Here is a 26,274-nt window from a genome sequence, read left to right on the forward strand (position 1 = left end):
GGTGTTCTGACACCAGCCCTTGTACTAAAGCAGAATGCCATGCTCTAGTCTGGAGCAGGAAGAGTCCCAGCAAATTCTGTAACTGTGGTCTATTATAATTATGTATGTGATAATCATCCAGCAATCAGAATGATAATGGGTCGATACCAGTCTGTCTGTAGTGTATGTCCATTTTGGCCCAGTGTGTCAATGTGACCTTTTCTCTGTGAACTAACATTTTCAGTTTGAAAAGCAAGCAGGCATTACAGTGCTCCGGACTTATGGTTTCTCAGGCAGAGCTAACATACACACCAGGTGTTCGTCTTTAACAACGAACTTTCAATTGCAGTTCTGACAGAACTTCAATAATGTGCTCATAATGCAAAATGCTGCTGAGGAACCTCTGAGACAACAAACACCCTCCCTCTACACATTCTCCCCAGTTAAAGAGCATAGGGCAAATTCCTGTCTCCGCGTTCCACTAATGATCAGCCTCCAGCAGCGGGCCTGCCTTCAAATTTCTTGAACTCTCAGTCAACCTCTCTGTGTTATTTTCCTTGTTCTCTGGAGCTTTCCTCTGAACTAAGCAACGGAAAACAAGACTTTAAAATGAAAATCACATAGGTGGCATTGAGGGCTTATGACTAACATCACAGTGAAATTAAATACTTTCAAATGTGTGGGTGAGCATACCTTTTTTTTTAAAAAAAATTATTGAAATTAACAACAAACAATGAAACATAAAACACAAGGCAAAAATACAGTGAGGGTAATCTTGAGTCCATGTGGGAGCAGCTCCGAACATTTCAAAACGTACAGTATAGCTAAAAGCAATAGTGGGGAGGGGGGGGGGCAGCAAGGAAACAATGCAGTATATACAGTCAATACAAAACACTGGGAATGCCAATTAGGGGGACAGGGAGACATCAGGGGTAGAGTCATGTGGGGGAGTACATATATTTCCACGATAAGCATTCCACTGTGACCAAATTCTGTTCCACTTTCTGGGCCTGCCCCGGGACAAGTATACTGTCTTTTCCCGAAACATGCACCAGTCCATGTTCTCCTTCCACGCCAGTACAGTGGGCGGTCTGTGGGAGCCCCATAGCTGTGCAATATCCCTCTTCGCAACCATGTTGCCGAGGGTTGCCCAGCAGATCTGAGAAGCATTATAATTGTTAGGTTCCCATACATTCAAGAGGCAGCACCGGGCCTCAGGTAGAAGCGGAACCCCCGTGACATTTTCCATAATCGCATGCACTCGGGACCAAAAACCAGCCACTTCGGGACATTCCCACAAAATGTGAAGGAAGGTGCCAATCACGCCGCAGCCACGCTTACACAACCCATCCAACGAATAACCCATTCGAACCAGACTCGGACCAGTGACATACACACGGTGAAGGATCTTAAATTGGACAAACCGAAGGCGGGCGGGTATGGCAACCTCTTTAGGCGAGGACAAAGCAGACTGCCAGTCCTCGTCGTCCAGTTCCAATCCGTCGGCAATCCATAAAGCCCTGAGGTGCGCAAGCAAGTCAATTCTAGTGTTGATGAGGTTTTTATAAATCAGCGAAATTGTACTATCAGGGACGTGGCCGTCCAGGATGCGGTCCTCGAGAGGCGAGGATTCGGGAATAGCAGTTCCCACAGCAAAAACTGACAGCAGAGCGTGACGTACCTGAGCATATCTAAAGAATTCCCCGTCTCCAAGCTCATGTTCCGTCTTGAGCACCTCGAAGGACTTCACACTGCCTTTAGTCCAGAGGTCACCTACCTTACTTAGACCAATCATGTCCCATTTATCAAAGCCTTTCGTCCGCCACAAATTGCCCAAACCTTCGGAAGCATACAATGGAGTCGCGCGCGTCAACTTATCACACCATCCCAAGGCCGCATTCGCATCATGCCACACTCTTACAGCGATTTTCGTGGGCCCGGTCAACGTCCTATGAAGCCCCTTGGAATATAGCGCTCTATTAAAATTCCCACCGGGCAAGAGGTACTTGTCCATGGCAAAGGCCGGGGCAGGACCAGGAGCGTAAGTTGCATGGTTAACAGCACTTAACTGAGAAGCCCAATAGTAGCGCTTGATATCCGGGAGGGCAATGCCTCCATCATACCACGGAAGCGTGAGCTTAGACAGAGCAATTCGCGAACGCCCGTCCCAGATAAGCCGCCTCTGCAGGTGCTCTTCACGAAAATAACCGGGTGGAATGGGGTCAAAAAAGTTTTGGAGTGCATACAAAAATCTGGGCAGAGACATCATTTTGAAAAGAGCCGCGCGACCCAGTGGCGACAAAGGCAACTGCCGCCACCGTGCAGCGTCAAGCTTGAGCCGGTGAAGAGGGGGTAGCAAATTGCGTTCATAGCGAACTGCGGGATCCAAGGAAATATAAATCCCCAAGTATTTAAAGCCAGTATCAGCAATTTGAATCGGGAATCTACGAGGTAGTGGGGGAAGCTCACCGGACAGAACATAGACGCATGATTTAGTCCAATTAATAATGAGACCCGAGTTCTTCCCGAAGGAGGTCAGAACATCAACAAGCATTTGCAATGCAATAGGTCTCGTATTAGGAAAGTTTGAGCTATTGGTATTGTAAATGACAAATTTTTTATTTAGGTTTTGTTTTTGAAAATAGCGAAATTAATAGCTTTGTCATTTACCATGCCAATAGTTATAACTTAACCAAATGTGACACCTATAGCATTTGTAATGCAATATGTGTTGTATTTACGTGACTTACATGTATTGATATTACAAATAACAATGGTTTTTAATTTTTTTTAATAATTAATACTTAAATAAAAGTCTGATGCCTGATGTTTGTGGATGTCTGACACTTGTGGATGCCTGACGCTTGTGGATGCCTGACCCTTGTGGATGTCTGACACCTGATGCTTGCGGATGTCTGACGCTTGCGGATGTCTGACGCTTGCGGATGTCTGACGCCTGCGGATGTCTGATGCCTGCGGATGTCTGACGCCTGCGGATGTCTGACGCCTGCGGATGTCTGACGCTTGCGGATGTCTGACGCTTGCGGATGTCTGACGCTTGCGGATGTCTGACGCTTGCGGATGTCTGATGCTTGCGGATGTCTGATGCTTGCGGATGTCTGATGCTTGCGGATGTCTGACGCTTGCGGATGTCTGACGCTTGCGGATGTCTGACGCTTGCGGATGTCTGACGCTTGCGGATGTCTGACGCTTGCGGATGTCTGATGCTTGCGGATGTCTGACGCTTGGTGATGTCTGACGCTTGGTGATGTCTGACGCTTGTGGATGTCTGACGCTTGTGGATGTCTGACGCTTGCGGATGTCTGACGCTTGCGGATGTCTGATGCTTGCGGATGTCTGACGCTTGGGGATGTCTGACGCTTGTGGATGTCTGACGCTTGTGGATGTCTGACGCTTGTGGATGTCTGACGCTTGTGGATGCCTGACGCTTGTGGATGCCTGACGCTTGTGGATGCCTGACGCTTGTGGATGCCTGACGCTTGTGGATGCCTGACGCTTGTGGATGCCTGACGCTTGTGGATGCCTGACGCTTGTGGATGCCTGATGCTTGTGGATGTCTGTTGCTTGTGGATGTGTGACACTTGTGGATGTGTGACACTTGTGGATGTCTGACGCTTGTGGATGTCTGACGTTTGTGCATGCCTGACGCTTGTGCATGCCTGATGCCTTTGGATGTCTGATGCTTGTGGATGCCTGACGTTTGTGGATGTCTGATGCCTGATGTTTGTGGATGTCTGTTGCTTGTGGATGTTTGATGCATGTGGATGCTTGATGCTTTTGGATGCCTGACGCTTGTGGATGTCTGATGCTTGTGGATGTCTGATGCTTGTGGATGTCTGATGCTTGTGGATGTCTGTTGCTTGTGGATGCTTGATGCTTTTGGATGCCTGACGCTTGTGCATGCCTGACGCTTGTGGATGTCTGACGCTTGTGGATGTCTGACGCTTGTGGATGTCGGATGTTTGTGGATGCCTGATGTTTGCGGATGTCTGACGCTTGCGGATGTCTGACGCTTGCGGATGTCTGACGCTTGCGGATGTCTGACGCTTGTGGATGCCTGATGCTTGTGGATGTCTGACGCTTGTGGATGTCTGACGCTTGTGGATGTCTGACGCTTGTGGATGTCTGACGCTTGTGGATGTCTGACGCTTGTGGATGTCTGACGCTTGTGGATGTGTGACGCTTGTGGATGTCTGACACTTGTGGATGTCTGACGCTTGTGGATGTCTGATGCTTGCGGATGTCTGACGCTTGGTGATGTCTGACGCTTGGTGATGTCTGACGCTTGTGGATGTCTGCTGCTTGCGGATGGGCAGGACACTTGTTGAAAGAAATACAGTGAAAAGCGTGCAATAGAAACACGCCAGTATAATATGAGCTCTCCCTCCACCAATCAGCATAGTTGACAATCCGTTGACTTTCCGATGGGGGGGGGGGGAGGGGGGTTAGTCATGCGTATAAGAGAGAGAGATCCCTTTAAGCTGAAAGCAAATGGACAGTTTTGAGAGGGAGATAAAAGGTTTGAAAAGAGGGTGACCCATTAATGTCTGTGCCTTTGGATGCATTTTGTCAGGATGGTGAATATGTGATGAAAGAAGATGGCAAAGGCACAAAAAAAACGAGCCTAAGAGGGGCAGAAAAAACGCGGCCGCGAAATGAAATCCCTTTGAAGTCAAGCTGCTGAATGATAGGGAATCTGAAAGGCCTCTAGGAACCTGTAAAACAAGCTCTTGGCATTGCTGTGGGGAGGGGGGAGGAGAAATGCGAGTCACGGCCGCCAGGCCGTGAAGTGTGAAGCAGTGGGCGGGAAAGAAGATCCCTTTGAAGCTGCTGGGCAGAAATGCGAGCTCACGGCCTGGCGGCCGTGAAGTGTGAAGCAGTGGGCGGGGAGGCAGGAGCAAATGGTATGGGGAGCCTTTGAAGAGCAAGCCAGAAACACCAGGGGGGCGGAGAAGCAGATTGCCTAGGAGGCAGGCAGAAGGCTCGGGCTCGTGCATGTGCACATGCACTTGTGGAAAACCTCTTTTTGGTAGACCTTAGTTTAAGTCTTGGTTTCACTGCTATAGACTCGTCCTATTCCATTCCTGCGGAATGGTAATAGGCCGAGACCTAAAAAGCACATTAAGGGATTTCTGGGGGGATGTAAGATATAAGAGGATGTCATCCGCGTATAGCGAGATTCGGTCCTCAAAGTCGGGAGTCCACCTAATGCCTTTCATGGAAGGCTCCCAACGGAGCCCCTCCGCCAGCGGCTCCAAAGCAAGGGCAAAAAGCAACGGGGACAGCGGGCAACCCTGCCGGGTGCCACGCCCAAGTGTAAAGACACCGGAGACCTTACCGTTAACAACCACCTGGGCGAGGGGCTTTTCATAAAGAAGCTTCACCCAGGCGATGAATGTCTGTCCAAACCCAAATTTGGAGAGAGCCGCCCAAAGATAAGGCCATTCTATAGTGTCGAAAGCCATAGTGGCGTCCAAGGAGGCCAAAATGGCCGGCTCGGTTAGAGTCCCAGCTCTCGCGAGAACTCCGTGAAGTCTCCGAAGATTAAGGGCGGTATTCCGGTGTGGAATGAAGTCGGATTGATCCGGATGGATCAAGTCACTAATCACCGTAATCAACCGATTAGCTAGCAATTTTGCCAGTATCTTGGGTTCGGCATTAAGTAGTGAAATGGGCCGATACGAGGCGCAGCGATCACGCGGCTTACCCTCCTTGTGGATTACAACGATGGTAGCTAGTCGCTGATCAACGTGGAGAGAACCAGAATCGAAAGCCTCAAGAAACATATTCCTTAAGTAGGGCGCCATTTTGTCGGGTTGTAGCTTATATAGTTCAATGGGCAAACCATTAGGACCCAGTGCCTTGCCAGAGCGAAGGGAACGTATGGCAACAGCGACTTCATCTATAGTAAAAGACGCATCCAGTAGGGCTCTATCATCATCAGAAAGGCGAGGCAATGCTATGTCTCGCAACAACAATTGGGAATTCTCCTCGTCCCTATCACTGACCGAGGCGTATACGGTTTTGAAATGATCAGCAAAGCACTCAACAATACCAGCTGGGTCAGTAACACATTCACCATCCGCCTTTCAATCACAGGGACGACACGATTCACTCTCTCTTTCTTGTCCAGCCACGCAATGAGTTTACCAGCCTTGTCGCCCAAGTCATACATCCTGCCCTGTTGCTCTCTATTCATCACTTTCGTCGCGTCAGTCACAAGGGCCCTATAATCAGCTTGCTTCAAACTGAGGGAATGCAATTTAGAACGAGTAACAGCACCTTCAAGAGCATTTTCAAGCACAGTTATTTTAGTTTCGATGCGTACAAGTTCCTCACATTTAGCCTTCTTGGAAGCAGCAATCTTGAAGGCCTCCAACAGTGAAACAGAGGAAGAAACAGACCCCACATTTTCATCGAAGTAATGGTCAATGGATTTCAGCAGTGCAGAGCGGGTTTTAGGATTGCGAAGATACCAGGGATTTATAGGAGCCACTCTACCCTCACCACCCACCCCAGCCTCAACACAAAGCCACAGGGGGGAGTGATCAGAAATGCCCCTTGGGAGCTGACGGATCTCTTTGATAGAGGGTAATTGCGCTGCTGGCATTAAGAAATAATCTAACCTGGAAAGACTACCATGGGCCCCCGAGTGATAGGTATATTGTAGCTGCGTAGGATGCATCAACCTCCAACTATCTATAAGGCCAAAAGTGTCCAGCAGGTCAGCCAGCCACAATTGAGACCTAGCCAAATCTCTAGGAGGGTGGCGATCCAAAGTGCCAGAGACCACGGAGTTAAAGTCTCCACCTAGGATCAAAAGACCCTCAGGAAGACCCAATAGGAGCCGCCCAAGGTCAGCAAAAGTGGACGTCTGCAGGCCCGGAGGGACGTACAGTGTGAGTATGGAAAGCGCCTTACCCTCCCATCTACCGGTGAGCGCAGCATAGCGCCCCCTGTCGTCGAGTATCACAGCATCCATTTCAAAGGGGAGGGAGGACCGGATGAGAATACCCACTCCTCTGGAGCCGGAAGTGAATCCAGAGTGAGCGACCAGTCGGTACCCACGTCTATTCATAGCTTGGCATGCGTTACCAATTAAATGCGTTTCTTGCAAAAGAACAATATCGGGGGAATGACGTCTAAGAAACTGCAGCACAACCCCACGTTTTATCCTGTCTCCCAAACCATTGACATTCCAGGACAGCAGTCTCAACTCACTACCCCCCCATCCCCGTAGAGGAGACAGAGCACACCGCTCACAGGACGCAATGATTGGAATGGGCGAAAAACAATACAATGCCTTGTGAACAAAAAATAAACACACGAACACGCCCCCACCACCCCCCAACTTGAACCAGTTACAACGCCCCCCACCCTGCACCCCTGCGTACGACTCAGAAGCCTCCCCAACTTGCAGTGTGCCTGTCGCCCAATCATAAAACTAATCTACACAAAGAAACCCAGGAGGATGAAGAGACCCCTTACACCCCCGCCACCCTCGGCCCGATCCAGAATAGAACAAAAGAACAATTATTCAAACTCAGCTGACAAATAGGCGGAAAGTTCAGACGTCGGGAACCATAATGTCACTCTTGCTCCGGCGAGCCACCGTCGGCGCCACAGGGGTGCTCAGTTGGATCACCTCTTTTTGGCAGGGAATCAAGCCAGTCACTAACATTGTCCGGACGATCAAAGAAAAACGTTTGTTCCTCATATTCGATCCGTAGTCTGGCTGGAAACAACATGGCGTACTTAAGGTCCAAATCGCGCAGCCTTCGCTTCACTCCCCGAAACCCCATTCTCTGCCGCTGGACCAATGGAGTAAAGTCGGGATAGAAGTTCACAGTGGTGTTGTCGAATTTTACAGGGCCGCTCTCTCGAGAAGCCCGAAGGATGGCGTCCCTATCCCGAAAGTGGAAGAGTGTGGCAATAATGGGTCTCGGGGGGGGCACCCGGTTTCGGCTTCCCACTCGGAAATCGATAGGCCCTTTCAACAGCGAAGAATTTACTGAGACCGGCGGGGGCGAGGTGATTCAGGACCAGGTCTTCCACCAAGATGTTGGTGGCAGCGTCTTCGGGATTTTCCGGAACACCTATAATGCGTACATTATTACGCCGGGCCCTATTTTCAAACTCCTCAAGCCGACGGGCCACCAAGTCCTGTGACGAACGCAAGTTGCCGATCTCAGTCTGTACCTCCGTGACATCAGTAGTCAGGCTGGAGGTCTTCAGATCTAACGCCTTGACCCTTTCGTTGGTCTTCGCCAGGTCCGCTCTAATCAGCGTGACATCGACAGCCACCGTATGGATCTTGGAGGCGAGGGCCTCGTACTGCTGTCCCATGGAGGCCTTCATACTGGTGATGGCGCTCATGACGTCTTGAAGCGATACCTCTGTGGGCGCAGCAAGGTCCATCGTGGGGTCTTCAGGAGTACGGCCAGTGCCGCTGGGGGATCCCTTAGGATGGGTGTAGCGATCCATCACATTAGTTTGAGTTTGTCGCCCACGGAGAGGCCTTTTTGTCTTGCGCTTCTCAGTGTCCGGTTTGGTGGCCATCTTGGAAACAGAGCCCCGGAGGGGCCCTCGAGACCTGGTGAAAATGGCCGATCACGATGAGGCCAAAAGTACACGAAATGGGGCCAAAGGAAAGAAAATGCCAATAGGGCTGGAAGCCAGATCCTCACGGAAGAAGGCACACAACAGTAGAGCGAAATCAGCCAGATCTGGAGTAGATCAAAAAGAGTGCCAGTCAATCAGGGCCCGGAGTAGGAAAGTGAAACTGAAAGTTGAAGTGAGGCCGCCTGGGGAAAGACCCCTCTGGCCGTTGTTGTTCAACTACTCCTCGGCCTGAAGATCAGCAGAGCCGGGGCAGGCCGTAGAAGCACGAGCCGATGTAAAAGTGGCCCGACGTCCGATTTCAATTTTGAAAGGAATATTGAGGTCAGCCAAAGATCGCCTTCAAAAGCCCATCTTCAGAAGCAGGATATAAGCAGGATATTTGCGAAGGGCGGCGCGGGTCTCTGGAGCTCTGTGCTCACGCGACCATCATGGATGACCGCGAAGCTCCCCCGGCGAGCACACCTTTTTTAATCCGATTTTTTTTTACAAAGAATTATGTCACTTATAGACTAGTGTGCTGCGCCATCAAGTGTCTGCCTATCAAGTAAACATTGAACAAGCTTTGGCATAGCCAATAGGTCTCGCCTTTGGGACCTTATAAGTGTTTAGCCATGCAACAGTTGATGTTGTTGCACCAAGGATATTGTGCTGGATAACTAAACACTTAGAAGGTCCCAAAGGAGAGATCTATTGGCTATGCCAATGCTTGTTACGGGTTCTTTTCGTAAAGGCAGAGGACGAGATACCTGCATGGAATCAATCATCAGCCAGTTAACACAGGGTCCATTCCAAAATCAGCATGCTTACATTGGCACGGAAAGCAGCGTGGCCTGTGTATGTGTTCTTGCACTCCAAGGCCAAACACATGAAGACAACAGAGTGGTTGACATCCTCTGCGAAAACAACTCTGCCAAAATCACAGGAAGCCTGCTATTTGGGAACTCACACATTTTCACCTTCTTCCTCCTAGTGCAGGGAATGGCACTCCCCTTTTCACTTAGACATGAACAACACCTGTTAATAAATGCACTTTGCCTTGCGCATCTGTGCCAGTCATTGCCCTCCATGCCCAACTCCAAGCTTGGCAGCGCACCCCAACAGCTTCCTCCTCGCTGAAAGCAGTGTTGAGCTGCTGCAGCAGTTGAGTTATTTAAAAAGCTGCGACATGTTCAGAACACCATTGACATTTATTATGCGTTTCCTTCTAATTTAAGCCTGTATAATCCCACACTGAATTATATGTTAAACGTTCAGTAACCGGGTCACAGAAAAATAAATTAAACCGGTCTTGCTCTGGATCACAAAAATTATTACGTTGGCACTGGGTAAATAGAAGCGGAGTAAGAGGTGCAGGCAGAGAGGGAGCATTGTCTGGTCACTGCATGCTGAATGACGACAGGCTGAGTTCACGCAGATACCTAAATAAGGAGAACACATTTTCACTTGTAACTATCATAACAATTGTATCTTCTTTTACACACACATCTTGGAAACAAACCCGAACCATTATTTCCCAGTTTCCAAGAGAGCCTGACTTCTAAGGTTTTATGGGCAGGATTCAGAAATAAATGCTGCAGTGCTGTGCGATGATCGGTATCACGCTGAACACACATGGAACAGTATTTGCTCATGTATCCTGACCCCACTGATCTGTGAGCACAGAGCTTAAATGGATACAGGCTCAAGAGAACAGGCCGATTAAATTAACCAAGGGCAAAAACGCCAATCACTGTTATGACAAGGCCCGCACAGTTTGCCTGCAGACAAGGCTCGGCCATTTAATGAATTACTTTGCTTAAAGTCAATGAGCGCCCACTTAAGGCGGGGATTTATGGAGACTCATGCAATCCCTCGGCAAACTCAACCTTCAAGAGGCCCGGCCCATGTGACTATGGGGCTGGTGTGCACAATGCCCCGGCATGGAACGGGTTAACAAAACTGAGACAGAAATCGAGCGAGACGGGAGAACTAGCGTTTGAAACAAATGCGTACGCCTTGCTTCCTATCATTAAACAGGAACTAAATCATCCTGATACTGCTGCTTTGTTTCAACAATTCTATGATTTTTTTTTCTCAGAACAGCACGTTAGTACCAGACCTTATCTAGCGTGCCGTATCATTGCGATAACATGTTGACAAGGGAGGGCGAGGGTGAGACAGGCAGTGGAAGAACAATCGCGCACGGCCACGCTTTTTACAAACAGATGGCCCCTGCGCGCTGCTGCTCGCTCCCACAAGGTGGTGCCACCACAAGCACGAGTGTGAGGAAAAGTGCAGACCGATTTCTAAAGGCCATCTCCTAGAGCAGTGCATGCGCGCTGCGCTAGGTTTGACCTAAAAAATAGGGCCAAGCTATTTGGTATAGCTGGAACAGGGCATGCACAGCTATAAACTGTGATGTATTCCTATAGGTTCTGAATCGATCCCCCTATTCCTGACCCTATTCTGGTTAGCAAACTAACAAGTTAACTAGTAATCAGCCCATGAGGCAGAAAATCCCCATGATGCAGATACCGTTATCTGACGCAGTCACACTACGGCACAGGAACGTGTTATCTGATTAGGTCATAACGCTTGCGATCTAATTAGACAAGCGATATTCCTCCAGCCCCTGATAAGGCATACGGAGTTCTCATAACAAATCAAACCTATGACAACCTGGGCAAAACCCTGCGGCCATTGTTTTGATTTCACCGAGAACTTCAGTAAAAGAATGTGGTAACGAGCAAGTCGTATGACATCCTTATTGACGTATCTATGTCCATCCTTACGTCAATCTCGGCACCTTAAAGGTATAAATATTACCGATCTTGCCCTATGCAAACACACGCATGGTGACGAGACGGAGCAGCCATACTTGCCGAAGCGAAGAGCAGAGCAGACCCCGCTGGCGCAGCCCCGCCTTCCTGTCGCGCTGAGAGACGCGCTGCTTTCTCCTGCCGAGAAATCCAGCACCGGCGCTTCTGGGTAGCCCTCGCATGCCGCCTGGAATATCGAGACCAGAGAGAGAGATACCATTCCTCATTCATCCTAACTTCCAGGTACAGAACTGAATAACCCCTCACAGAGAATTCTTTAGTTATTCACTTGGCAAAAACAAACTTAACTTAAACTGTAACTTTCTATTCCCGCCCACGTATTAGACTTAGGTCAGGTACACGGGGTAGGCGTATCTAGAAACACCAGTTGAGTACGTTTAGTCAAATGTATATGTGTATGTAATATATTTTATTCATTTTAAAACATCTTATGGCTTAGAAACCATATCAATGTTTTTACAGTATTATTTTATACTTCTGCTTTTAATGTATGCACTTTACTTAGCTATAAGTATTGCAATAATATCGATCCATTTCTCTTGTATGAGAAAAGAGACTGATCAATAAATAACACCTTTTTATTGAACACGCCCGTCTCTTCCTTTTCTCTACAATCTGATGAGACTAAGAATGCACGTACTGACTGAGTAAAATAATTTGCCTTTTGTTCACACGACTCTCGAGATATACTCTTGATTAGGGGAGAGCAAAGTTGTCATGTTCTATGGTTGTCAGAAACTAAATCCCTTCTTGTCTAATCAGGGAAGTTAAGTCCTCCTTGAACATTCGAGAAAGTTTCTAGTGAACTCTGAGCTAAGCTGGCAAACCCAAAACTTTAAGTCTAGTATCGACAGTAGTAGACCTAGTTAACGTCTGGTCTAGGCCTTTACTGCTGTAGGTATTATTCCAATGCGCAGAGCCTATTGGGATGATAGGAGCTACACTACAAAACAATATATAATCAATACAGCAATATACCAATGATAATCAAACAAACAACTATCAATGAATGTAATATTTCAACGATCATTTATCTTTTTAACTTTTTGCCACAAAGAACAATTTTACATGCAGAATGCACCTCAAAAGCAGGTCATAACAACAAACATATAATGCTCATTCCGTTTACAAACCAAATTTAAATTATAATATTCCATGAATCTTCATGTTGACTTTAGACAATGGTGCCCAATGCATTTCGGGACAAAGGTCCCTTCTTCAGGGGCCATTCTAATGTAAAAAAATGAACAATTGGATATGGAAATACAGATATAACAACAGCATCAGAGTGGTTGTTACCAAAGTTGACCAAACACAGGGTTAACACCAAATGTGACATGAATAAATGTTGTGGTGGTGATCTAGCGGTACACCAACAACAGATACTCCACTACCATATACTCACCTGGGCCCATAAACTCACAAGTGGTTGAAACTGCTGGTGTTGGTTTAATTTTTATCAAACTTTCACAAAACTGTTTAGGATTAGTTTATTAAGTACAGGTTCTTTCCTCTGGTCGATGGACCATTAGTTGAACTAGTTGATGGTGATAATTAAAATAAGCTAATTTTTCTATACTTTAAGTAAAATCACCACAGACTCAAGAGGTTTTCAAATCTTTATCTACAATTTGGATGCATGTGAACAGTCTCAATACAGTGCAGTCAACATCATTCATAGGAGAGAAAATTCAATTCATAAACATCAAGTATATACTTCGGACTCATACAATAATCAAGGCTCAGAAAGGGAGAGGACAGAGAGAAAAGATCAGAACACTTGCAAATAACAGAAAATAATATTTACCAAGGATGGTGTGAAAGACCAACCCCCTGGCCAAAGGGTTATAGGCCAGGAGACACAGGCTCCAGGACAGGATAGATGACCTCTCTAAAATACCGACATTTGCCCCCCCCCCCGGACACTCTCTTCCTCCTCGAGATTCTTCCACGATCTTCAAATGTAACCTAATTAAATTAGGATAGATATTTCTGCTTCAGGTTCTGCATTCAGCTCTCCATCAGCATCTCAAAGCATCTCTCCCGACAGCAGCATCGCCCGCAACAAAGGCAGCATCCCCAAAAAAATCTTCTAACTAACTAAGGCTATCTTAATTATACCTTTCGTTCTGAATATTCCACCCACTAAAGTTTCAATATCGTAAAAATACGAAATCTGATTGGTCAGGCAAGGGGGGAAGCTCTATCACACCATGCTTATATGTCATTAAAATCAGTTCAACTATTGTTCGCAAACCCATCCCCTTAATTTGTATTCATAAATTTGATTCTCATACGCTTTCACATTTCACTTTGAAACAATATAATACCATTTTGAATAAGAGTCTTCTTCGTTGAACTCTTCACCATCCGTTCCCATGGTGTAATACTCGTTCTTGGCTCCCTTTCAATAGCACAGTCATGGAATGGCCTTCATGGCTTCACTCAGTGGGCATACGTGGACTTAGCATCACTCAGCTTAATCCAGTTATACAGAGAGGCCCAAATACGCAATAGTGATAAAGTCAGAAAGACAAATATTAATTTCACAAATGAAGTGGTCGCACTGTATACCACCCACCTCTACTCTATCTCGGTTTATTTATTAATGTCTTTTCCCCGCATTCGCATTAGTAAAACCACTCGATTTAGTTCAAACAAGCAGATGCCATTCACGGCAGTCTTCAAGACTCCATTTTAGTGTCTTCTCCTCATGCGCCAGAATTTCCCTCCAAGCATTAATACGTCATACTACATAGATGCAGTTGACAAATGCGCACAACAGTTCCGCGTTTAGAGCGGTATTAGTCCGTCTTAATTGTTATCCGTATTAGTACACACATAAGCAAGCTTCGCTAACCCTTGTGTTCATGCGGTGCGTATTAGTTATTCACGAAACGTTTGTTAATAACTTTGTTAGTGAGTTAACGAGTGGATTGCATCTGAGTAAGTCTCTTTTCCACGAAACATTGCTCCATTAGTGGAATAAGAAAATGTATTATATCACAAGGTAGTGCCATTAGTGACTGCCATCACAAAAATCTTACGTGCCGCAAAGCATTCTTCCCATCACCTTGTATGTGTATGCTGAAACACCTTAAGGTGCAAAGGTACGCTCCGAAGTGGGTCCCTTACTTACTGTGCCACTGGACCCAAGCTATACCCAACTGATGTGCCCTAAAATGTATATAAGTATATATCGATTTCACCTTCAAACGGTGTTTCTACATCATAAACTCTACCAGGAGAGTTTGCATGTCCATTCAGCATTTCCACTTGTTTGTATTCTTCAGTTAGAGTCACTGCCAGATAGTCTTTAAGAGTCTTGTGAAAAATAGTTACTTCTGATGTGCTATTCAGAAGCCCTACTGCCCAAGTCCCTTTCCCAAGAATTAGCATATTAATCTTGCTGCACCTTAAATTAAATCTATAAAGGCATTATAAATCATGTAAACACATGTATAAATTACTGCTGAGAAGTCAAACTATAATAAAGCAAATGCTATACTGTGTACATGTGCAAATAAAAGTAACTGCAACGTAGACTCAAATGAATATATAAAATATACGAAAAAGTAAAGACTATGTCAGCAGCCTCCCTATGAATGTAATGACCTTGCAGCCAACCTCTCAATATTGTTTTCTTAAATGTCCTGGAAGTATTTCTCGCACATGTCAGAACCCAACAGTGGAAAAGAAGAATCTAAAATGGAAGACCACATAGGGGCATTGTGGGCTCACGGTTGACGTCACAGTAAGTCATACTGACCGCATCCCTGGTGAAGCCCAACGGTAAAAAAAAAAACACCTAAGAACACTTTCTGACCAAACACCTTTAAATGCTGAAACTGTATTCTGAATTATGCCATCCAATACTGTGCCCATGTTTTTAATTCCCCTTTGCAATACATATTTGAAAGCTTTATGAGGTGCTGCTGCCTCAGTTGCCGTCAGCAACACAAGTGACTTGGGGCACCCTTGAAAGTTTGTGCCAGTCCCAAGTAGACAGGACACTGTTAGTGACTATTGGGTTACTTTCCTACTCTCTCAGAGTCCACTACCTGTGAAGCCCACAGCCCCCAGTCTCGAACCTGAATTTTAAAAAGCTAGGCGCTCCATCACTTCTGCAAACTGATAAGTAACAGCAACGAGGGGGTACCATGCCATATAGTTAATATTTACAAAATACGGTTATTTGTTGGTAGCAGGCTTTCTCTTTCTCCACATTCGTGTGCATATAAACTGTGACTGCTCTGTGAGGAAGTCTCTGGAGACTCTTTGGCATACTTATTTCTGCAACCCTAGTCGCTGGGGATGAGGTAACAATCCATGAAATACTGATGATGTAATTAGATTTGTTTACACACTCACTTAAAACCCACTCAAACCTGGCTGGTAGAAAACTGTGTTGTCTCCCCTCCTATGTCTAACGTGTTAACCCTAGTTACCATTTCCCTCACATTCATAGTTACACAGTTCTAATGTTGATGCAAATTGAATTTATCTATGGGAGTCCTCGCTGTTATTGATTTTAAAGTTAATGAAAATAAACCAGTCCAAAGTGATGGACTAAAAGGGAGTAGTCAAAAACGAAAAGTAAAAAATTCTTTAGATAAAATACTAAACATGATGCTCAAGTACAGTTCCTTCAAAATTCAATAAACTCTCCGAAATAATCCTGATTGGAGTCTGGCCACTTCCTAGGCATGGTTGGAAGGGTTCATCACTGCTGTCGTTAAAGAAGGATCTTCGACTTCAGTGGACTCTATGCGAACAGTAACATAATGGACACGTCCCACAGACTTATGAACGAAATAATTCTAAGTTACATTTGACGTAGTTGCGAGGAAATTCTGCTACCCAACCACCTATCAAAGATCATATCACCTTGTTAAAGTCTGATCCAAAAATATGTATTGACAACAAAAATTCAGTCTGGTACCAAGGACTAATCCTCATGTTCATGTAGGTGGAAATAGGAGAAAACCATATAACATAATAAAATCAGCAGTAAGGTGTTCTCTTCAACAGTGTTAAAACAGGGGTGCAACATTAACCAAATGATGTTCTACCTTTATGTCAATTACTTTCCATAACTGCTGTTGGAATACAAGGTGCAGGGTTTTTATAATGAGTGGTTTAGAAATAAAATGCTTGTTATTCTGATTACCCGGTGACCTTAGCATCCACTAAAGAAGGGCTCCCGCTTAACTACTGGAAGGGTACAGAGCACTGTAGGTAAACCTAAAACAATGTATATTGGCAGCCAAGCAGTCAATGTAAAAGCTCTTGTTGAATTCTCTCCTCATCCTTGAATAGGCTGGACGAACTTTCACTTGCAGTTTTTTAACCCAATGTGGGTGCTCAAATGTAGTTTGTTTAACTTCTATAACATGATGATGCCCATCCGTTTTACCACTGGCCCTGGCAGAATGATGGTTATTTATTTGCATATTTTGGTCAGTCATTTCATGATGGTGCCTACCCCTGATATAATGCTGTCTCTGGAATTCTGGTGGTAATTCCTGGCATGTTGCGAGCTTCTGTTGCATGATATTGATCACCCCGGCATACTGATTTGTATATTGTGGGCACCCATGGCATGATGAGACTTACCCGAGGTATAATACCAACTTTTGCCTAAGCCATGTTTTAGGAGTATTATGGGTATCCATTTATAGTGCCCACCCCTGGTATAATACTCAAATTGGTTATATGGTGATAATTCCTGGTATATTTTGAGCATCAATGACATGATGGAGCAGATCAGAAATTGGGGTATTAATCTGGAAGAGGGCGAAACCTCCCAACTTAATAAACACAGTCTGGCTCGGCCAAAACACATTTCTTAGAGAATTTGTATTTCACCCTTGGTAGGTACAAGGAGCAGGCGTGTTAAGTTCAAGAAATACCATAAATTCTAAAGTAAAGAAACCAATACACTGAAATTCCCAACCAATTTAGAAAAATAAAGCTAAGGTTAATGAGCAAAAAGACTCCCACACCCCCCCTGCCCCCCCCCTTTATTTTACTGGAGAATGAATTTTAAAGCCAAACAGCAACTATAAAAGTGCCTAAAACATGTAAAGCTCAGTTGAAAAAACTTTCTGATTTAGTCTAAGAAATGTAAGACGGAATCCTTCAATGGGGGACGGTCCAAGACTGAGCCAGAAAAGGCCCCTTGAAGTCAGATATGTCATTGTGGAGCTCTAGCTGAAGCTGTTAGGTTTGGCACCAACAGCTCAGAGTGGGACACAACCGGATTTCATTGCAGCTGATATCATGTTGAGGGTTGAATATATTCACCACCTCGACCCACTTCAAGGTTTTACCTTCAAACGTAGTCGCTTCTTTGTTTCTCTGAATCCTTGAGCTGGAAGCTGTAGCCCATTCGGGCTCCATGAGGCCAATACCTTTGCTGCTCCCTCTGAAACCATTTTCAATACAACATAAGATCTAAGTGGGATGACCTGGTTTTCCTGCCTGCTTCGGGTGTGATCGTCCTGAACAAGCCTCAACACCTTGCCGTCCCGGTCCTCTGGATGTGAAAACCATAGCAAAGTCCCACTTTTCTCAATCTGCTGGGAACGTTTTTTCTGGTCAGTATTTCACCCCTTCACTCTGCAAGGCAGACTTCTATCCACCAATTCTTTTTCCAGCCATGTCTCTTGAAGTCCAGAGTCCTTCTGCTTTTTGTGACTGTGGGGCATGCAAAATAGAGGCCAATCACTTGATCCTTGGATAGCAGTTCTAGACCCTGGGTGCCAGCAAGCGTCTGGAGCCCTTTAGTCCGTGGTTACATAAGTCCTCTTCTTCCAGCAGGTGTCAGGAGTCTTCTTTCTTCCAGCAGGGTCTTCTTCCACAGTTGGAGTCTTCCCAGATCCAGGAATGTTCTTAGGAGGTGGAGATGAGCTGGTAGTATTTTCCATATCCACTCCTACCTACTTTCTCATTCATTAAGCCTGATGACGTTTTCACAAACCAATAAGAATAGTTTTCGATGTGATTGCTACATATTTATAGGGAACCAATTTTTAATCTGGCGTCAGAATGGGGAAGGGACTTGTACTGCACTCACCTTAGATGTAACTGGCGGTATGTACTTAACCTTTATGCTTCGGTGATTGATATAAAGAACCTCTACCTGAAATGTTGCATGGCTGATGTGCCCAATGGATATTGACAAATATAGCTTTTCATATTACATGTTAATTGGTTGTGTGTTTATCTTTGACTGTGTATTGCAGCTCTCTAGACGAAACAGCTTATGAAAATTTGGCAGAAGAAACACTGGATTCCTTGGCCGAGTTCTTTGATGACCTTGCTGATCAGCCGTTCACACCAGATGATTATGATGTAACATTTGGGGTATGTTTTTACAAAGCACTGCCAACATTTTCCTTTCATCACCATCATTATAAGACAAGACATCACCCTCCCGATACTGCTGTGGTGGCTATATACATTGTATGCTTCCTTAGAAATCTACATATGTAGCTAAGCTGACATAATTGTTAGGCATCCTGTGTTCCACTGCTCTGTTAAATGATTTGTAACTAGAGACTCAAGCATTTTTTGTTAATATATGCAGTTTATTAGAAATGAAAAAAACTGTGGTTATCCCGTGGCAAAGTTATCAAGCCTTGTCTTTAAGTGGGCCCATACACCATATTGCTATTAAAAGACCTGCATTGGTGTTTTGTCATCGATATCCCAGATCTAACCACCAAGACTAAAGTACAAAAATCTCTAAATGTACAGATCGACCTTTCAATTTATAAGCTATTTAGAATTATTCAATAGAAAATAAACAATATTGTACTCTCTGGGAATTCGAGAATGTGAATGGTGGGAATTCCCAGTAGCCGCTGCACCTGAGCACAGCAGCCTCGTGGTGCGCCAGCCTGGGATTTTGGCAAATATGCGACCCATAAAATCTGTAAACCCGAGGCGTGTTGGCACCGTAGCTCATTTCTGAAGTCCGGTTATGCCCACGTCCACAAGTCTGCATTGATGGCTAGGATGTCTCTTTCCCCCACCCCCCAGTGTATTAGTTTATCTGATCTGCCTACCATAACAGCACCTTAACGGAAGTCGGATCATACCCACAGTGCTTTGCTGTGCTCGTCGAATGAGATGTGCTGCCTATCCCTTTCTCTGCCACATTTTTGATGTGTTCTGGATCCTGCGGGTCGCCTTCTTTCCTCAACCCTGTATCCCCTTAGGAGCTTAGAGATAGGTGAGTTTGATGTGATTCCCTTCAACAGGGGGTGCCTTTCGGAGAGAAGTGGTAGCAGCTGAAGCAAACATGCAGCTTCAAACTGTGCCTCTTTGATTTGCCAGGTTCTGTTGTATTCAAACACAGAGACTCGAGGTTTGCAACATGAAAGGCCAGGGCAAGCCATTCAATCTCTACCGTTGAAGGGAATCTTTGATCTGATTGTTTGTTGTTTCTATTCACCTGTATTATCTGGCTGAAGCTCTATATTGTTAAGAAAATTAAACTTTTGAAGCCAATTAAGACTTTTCATGGGCCTAAGCAGCTTAATCCCGAAAACACATGAGTTGATGGTGGCCACAGTAACACTGATGTGTCTCTCCCTGAAACTCTACTTGGGCAAATCAGGCAAGATCAATTAGCTAATGAAATGGGGAAAAAAAACAATGTGATTGATATTTCGACAGCCCAAGATCCAGTGCATCAAATACATTAAGTTTATCCCCAGTTTATGGTTTAAACAACTACACCGAAAGAGCAATGTAGGAACATATTTGCCCATATAGGTAGTGCAGATAGCTTGCCTGCACGAGGAACATATTTATGCAAATGGGGAGTGCAGATAGCTTGCCTACAGGAGACTTATGTGTTACCTGGCGAAGCAGATAAGCTACAAAGGAAGTGTAGATGTTGGGTCTATATCACTCAGGCTATAGGCACATGACGGGGGGGGGGGGTAGTAATCTAGCTGGCTCCAAAAGTACCATGTGAAGCCAACACATTATTAGCAAACACAGAAGGATGATATTTGCTATTAAGTGGACCACTGACTGGAAGAGATTTGAGAATCATAGGCCTGTAATCTCTTTATATAGTCCTTCTATGTTGAATTGGGCAGACAACAGAAATGTGAGGAAAATGTGTTTTTTGGGACAAAATTTGATGTTTACAAGGGATTTGGGGTAACAGAACCTAGTTAGAGCCAGACATGTCACCCCATCCTGTATTCCCATGGGTGACTAGTTTTCCAAAATGTATAGGTTTGCTAGGTTTCCCTAGGTGCCTGCAGAGCTCGGGTTTAAAATCTACAGCTAGGCACTTTGCCAAAAAAGTGTCCGTGTTCACTGTGAAAATGTGGTGTGTCCATGTTGCGTTTTGGGCCTTTCCTGTCGCGGACACTAGGCCTACCCACACAAGTGAGGTACCATTTTTCTCAGAAGACTTTGGGGGATGAGGGGTGTGTGAAATCTTGTGGATCTATGCAGATTCCAGAACTTTCAGTCAAAAATGTGAGGAAAATGTGGAATTTTTTTGACAACGTTTGATGTTTGCAAGGGATTCTGGGTAACAGATCCTGGTGAGAGCCAGACAAGTCACCTCATTCTGGATTCCCCTGGGTGTCTAGTTTTCAAAAATGCATAGGTTTGCTAGGTTTCCTGTTGTAATGACTTAATGTGCTGCTCGAGCGTGGCAGTCCTATCTCTATGGCAGTGTCTCGTGTGAGACCGTTACAACAAGGAGAGCTGACAGGCAATCAGCAGGAGTTGGTGGTGCTGTACTTAAGAGAAATAAACTCCTTGAGACTTACCAGTGTGTGGCTTCTTCACACTGGCAACGAGTGACGCTTGCGGGGGACAAGCTTACCACCAACTCTCCCCTTCTTGAACCCAAGGACTTTGTTTTTTCGCCAAGGTGACCTGAGTCGGGTGACCAGTATGAAACACTTTTCCTGTTTTCCCCGAGGATGTCTACTGCTTCTTTTCCCGCTTTCAAGTGGGTTTGGAACTGGATTTGAGCAATTTTTCTCTGTTTTGGTTTCCCTAATGGCTCTTGGTAGCTCTGACGCCCTCCTTCTCGTGCACACGCTAGCGTGACGTGCATGACATCGAGCACACGTCAGCACATCATCACGTCACGTGCACATTGCGTGCCACCATCTTTGTTGTCAATCTACTTCACAACACTGCACGGAGCCACACAGAGCCTGCAATCGGATCTCGGACTAATGATTAGATCCGAAGTACATTACATTCAGCGTCCTGCAGGTATTGTCTCTCTCCTATTGACTACTGACACGTTTAACGCGCAAACATTTAATTTTATGCCGCATTTGCGATAGTGAAGACCCTATCAGGTATTTTGGATATGTGGCACACTCAGTTAAATTACTCCTTTTGATACACTCTATTCCGCATTTGCCACAGTGTTGGCACTCAACCAATTTACCTTTTGTTGACTGATACTGGTGCCAGTTTCTCCTTTTTCTCAGTAAGATAATAATTACTATAACTCTGCCAGCATGTCAGCCACATCAATGAGCCAGCCTCCCCCTTCCTATGTGAAAAGGGTGAGCCACTGTTACCTTGGAAAAGAAGGAAACTGTTATTCGATTCGTATTTAGTCTCTATTGGAGGCAAACAATTCTCAGCTCATAGAAGGCAAGCAATTCTCCTTCATAATCTTGGAATTGAAGGGCGCAACATATATGAAAGTATTGATACAATCCTTGTCGGTGAAGGTGATGGTGAACCCCGCTGGTGTATACGAAATGTCTATAAAAAATTTCGAAAAATTATTTTTGGCCATGAATCCAATGAAAAAATTGGGAACTACATTGCTTCATTAACCCGTTCGGTGCGTTGGACGGCCCCTGGCTGTCCGACGTCACAGTGGGCGTGTTCAGAGGACAGCCAGGGGCCGTCCGAAACACGCCCACTCATTAAATCACCCGCACCGCGGTGGAATTCGCGCCAAGGTCAATGGGTTAAAGACACTTACCAGCACCTGTGAGTTTGGTGAACTTACGGACTCGTTGATATGTGGTCAACTAGTCAGGTGCACCAACAGTCCTAGAGTGTAGGAGAAGCTCTTGTCTAGAAATCCTTCCCTCAAGGAAGCTATAGCGATCGTAGAGGGGATGGAAAAAACCTCTGGCTGGGTTAAAGAGATGAAAGCTCATAAGCCAACAACTGATGACATTCCTACTCCAAGTAGCATCCATGAGCTAACTCAAAGGGAAACACCTCAAGACTCTATTGACAATATCTCCAAAGCGGCACGTGGGACTAGGATTAAGCCTTCCACTGATTTTCCAAAGATAAAATGTTATAACTGTGGGATCCTTAACCACTCCTCCAACTACCCTAACTGCTATGCTAGGAATACAACCTGCCACAAGTGTGGAATCAGCTGTCACTATGACAGAGTATGCAAGTCTGGTGGCAGAGTATGCACAGTGGAAAGGGTTGAGACCACTTATGACACTTCAAGAACCATTATATTGAGTGTGAGAGATGATGGCATGGTGGATGCAGATATCATCAGTATGCCTGAATGTGAAGTGGTGATTGGGGACAAATTATTTGTGGTTATGGCAGATTCTGGTGCCCCTTTTACCTTGTTGGGCAATGAACTTTGGGACAAAACTTTTCCTGAATTACAGCTTCTTGCTCCTGACATTAGCCTGGTCAGTTATGGTGGCTCACACATAGACGTAATTGGATATGCCATCATGAAGATTCACTTCTAGGGAAGGAAAACTATTTGAAAGATTTATGTTGCCAAACGTGGTGATAACTTCCTTGGGTGGCAACATCAAAGAGACTTGGGGATAATCCTCAACCCGAATGCTCGTTATCCCTCCGAGCAAGTCATGTTAGTTGATCACTCTGCAACCTCTAATAGGTTCTTTGAGGAGTTTCCCCAAGTCTTTTCTGACAACCTTGGTTAATTTAAAGACTTTGAGCATTGTATAGTCCTTAAGCAGAATGCAATACGTGTTGTACACAAAGTTAGAAAGGTTCCCAACATGATGTTAGATCCTCTGAGGAATAAACTCAACAGACTGGTGAGCTTGAACATTACTGAGGAATTTGAATCCTCTGAATGGTGGGCCCCAGTGGTTTTGGCCCACCAATGATGGAGGGAAGAACATCAGAATGTGTGTTAACTTGAGGAGTCTAAACAAATGCATATGGGTAGACCGCCAACCCCTTCCTAATATCACAGAGTAAATTAACATGCTTGATGGTGCAAAGGTTTTTTGTGTATTAGATTTCTCCTCAGCGTATCACCAGTAACCCTCAATCCAGATTCCAAGCACTTAACGTTTTTTGTGACACCACTGGGGGCATTCCGGTTCATCAGAATGCCGTTCGGATTAGCCTCGCCAGCTGCCTGTTTTCAGCGCCTCATGAAGATGATCTTGGGAGACATGTCTAATATCTTGTTCTTCCAGGACAATATCTTTGTTTACGTGAAGAATGACTTGGAGCATGATAGTGTTTTGAGAGCTGTTCTGAAAAGACTAGCTGACAAAGGTTTGACTGTAAACAAGCTAAAGTGTAAGATTGGTGTATCCTCTGTCACATATTTAGGACATGTGATCTCTGGGGAGGGCATCCAACTGAAACTTGCAAAGTGTATTCTTGATGCCCCTGCTCCAGCTTATAAGGAGCAAGTGAGGTCTTTCCTTGGCCTTGCCGAGTTTTATTCATAGTTTGTCCAAGGCTTCGCCACCACTGTTGAACCGATCAGAGCCCTTCTGCAGAAAGGTATACAGTTTGCCTGGCCGCAAGAGTGTGATGCAGCCTTTAAGTCTGTCAAGCACGCTATAGGTAAGATGCCCACGCTTGGCCATTTTGATACCAAGAAGAAAACTGTTCTGACAACTGATGTCAGTCTGTGTGGCCTGGGAGCAGTGCTTTCCCAGATTGATGTAAATGAGGAGAAAGTTGTTGCATTTGCCTCTAGAGCACTAAGGAAACCTGAACAACAGTACTCATATATCGAAAGGGAGGCCTTGGCCATAGCGTGGGCAATAAAGCATTTAACATTTTACTTATGGGGCATACCTTTCTTGGTGAGATCTGATCATTGCCCTTTGGTTCAGGTAATCTCGTGTATAGAAAGTGAAATACTGACACTCAGGCTTAAGCGCAGGAGCAAAGGGTTAGAAGAATTTAATTTCCAAGTACAATACCTTCCTGGTTCTGTGTTTTTTTGGGACAAAGTTTGAGGTTTGCAAGGGATTCTGGGTAACAAAACTTGTTGAGAGTCAGACAATTCACCCCAGCCTGGTTTCCACTGGGTGTCTAGTTTTCAAAAATATATTGGTTTGCTAGGTTTCCCTTGGTGGCAGCAGAGCAAGGGTTCAAAATCTACAGCTAGGCACTTTGCAAAAAAAGGGTGAGCTATCACTGTGAAAATGTGGTGTGTCCACGTTGCGTTTTGGACCGTTTCTGTTGTGGGCACTATGCCTACCCACACAAGTCGGGTACCAATTTTCTTGGAAGACTTTGAGGAATGCGGGGTGGTTGGAATTATTTGGATCCATGGAGATTCCAGAACTTTCCACCACAGAAATGTGAGGAAAATGTGTTTTGTTTTACAAAGTTTGAGGTTTGCAAGGGATTCTGGGTAACAGAACCTGTTGAGAGGCACACAAGTCACTCCATCCTGGATTCCCCTTGGTGTCTAGTTTTCAAAAACGTGAAGGTTTGCTAGGTTTCCCTATGTGCCGTCAGCGATAGGGCCCAAAATCCACAGGTAGGCAAATTGCTAAAAACAAGTCCGTGCCTAGTGGGCTTTCTGCCGTCCTGGGGGAATGGGGGTAGAAAGACTGTCACTATTTGTTTGGGGGGTGCGGTCATTGGTATGCCCATTCTGGGCAGCCCCCAAACCCACACATAAAAATAAGCCAGCGTAAACGCTGGGGCCTAGTGGGCTCTCTAAAGTCCCCTGGGGGGCAGATCAGGGGCTACTGCCCCATCTATCTCCTGGGGGCAGAAATACTGTGGCTGTTTGTTTGGGGGGGGGTGGGGGCATTGGTGTGCCCATTCTGGGCAGCCCCAACCCCACACATAAAAATAAGCCAGCGTAAACGCTGGCGCCTAGTGGGCTCTCTAACGTTCCCTGTGGGGCAGATCAGGGGCTACTGCCCCATCTATCTCCTGGGGGGGCAGAACGACTGTGGCATTTTTTTGTGGGGTGTTGGGGGCATTGGAATGACCCTTCTGGGCAGCCCACACCCCTAAATTAAAAGAAAAGTATTCCTTGATGCCTATTGGGCTTTCTGCCCCTATCAACCTCCGGTGGGGCAGAAAGACTGTGGCTATTTCTTTTGGGGTGGGGGCATTGGCATGCCCATTCTGGGCAGCCCCCACCCCTCCGTATTTAAAAAAAAAAATCCCTGGTGCCGTGTGGGCTTTCTGCCCCCCCCCAGCGGGCAGATCAGGGGCTACTGCCCCCAGCAGCCTCCTGTAGGGGCCAGGGATCCTCCTTGGGCGATCCCCAAGCAGGGATCCAATTGGGAAGGGTACCTTTTGGAAAGTGGAGATTCTCTCTTTTCCAACGATACCTCTTCCATGTTTTTCAGTGCTTGGGGGGCTGTAATAGCCCCACAAGCACCGAAACTGTGAAACTGAAACTAAGTTTCAGTTTCGTTTTCATTGTAATGACGACAGCGCTCCATGTGCGCGATCGTCATTACAATGAAAACACATACCATTCTTTGGGAGGTTGGTGAAGCTCCTTCCCACCTTCCAAAGGAAAAATAAATAAATGGGAAATCCCTCTACTGTTTACAGCAGAGGGATTTTTTTAAAGTGTGCTCAT

At 45.6% G+C, this 26,274-nt stretch overlaps 1 protein-coding gene across 1 annotated transcript in view; it reads left to right on the forward strand.

Moving 5' to 3' along the window:
* The window catches only part of FXN (frataxin), a 116,553-nt gene that overhangs the window by 68,400 nt on the left and 21,879 nt on the right, over window positions 1–26,274 (forward strand). The window contains exon 3 of the mRNA XM_078675736.1: window positions 18,689–18,809. Within this exon, the coding sequence (XP_078531862.1) occupies window positions 18,689–18,809 (121 nt within the window). The remainder of the gene's footprint in view (window positions 1–18,688; window positions 18,810–26,274) is intronic.

This window comes from Lissotriton helveticus, chromosome 2_1 (genome assembly GCF_964261635.1).
Source record: "Lissotriton helveticus chromosome 2_1, aLisHel1.1, whole genome shotgun sequence".
NCBI lineage: Eukaryota > Metazoa > Chordata > Amphibia > Caudata > Salamandridae > Lissotriton > Lissotriton helveticus.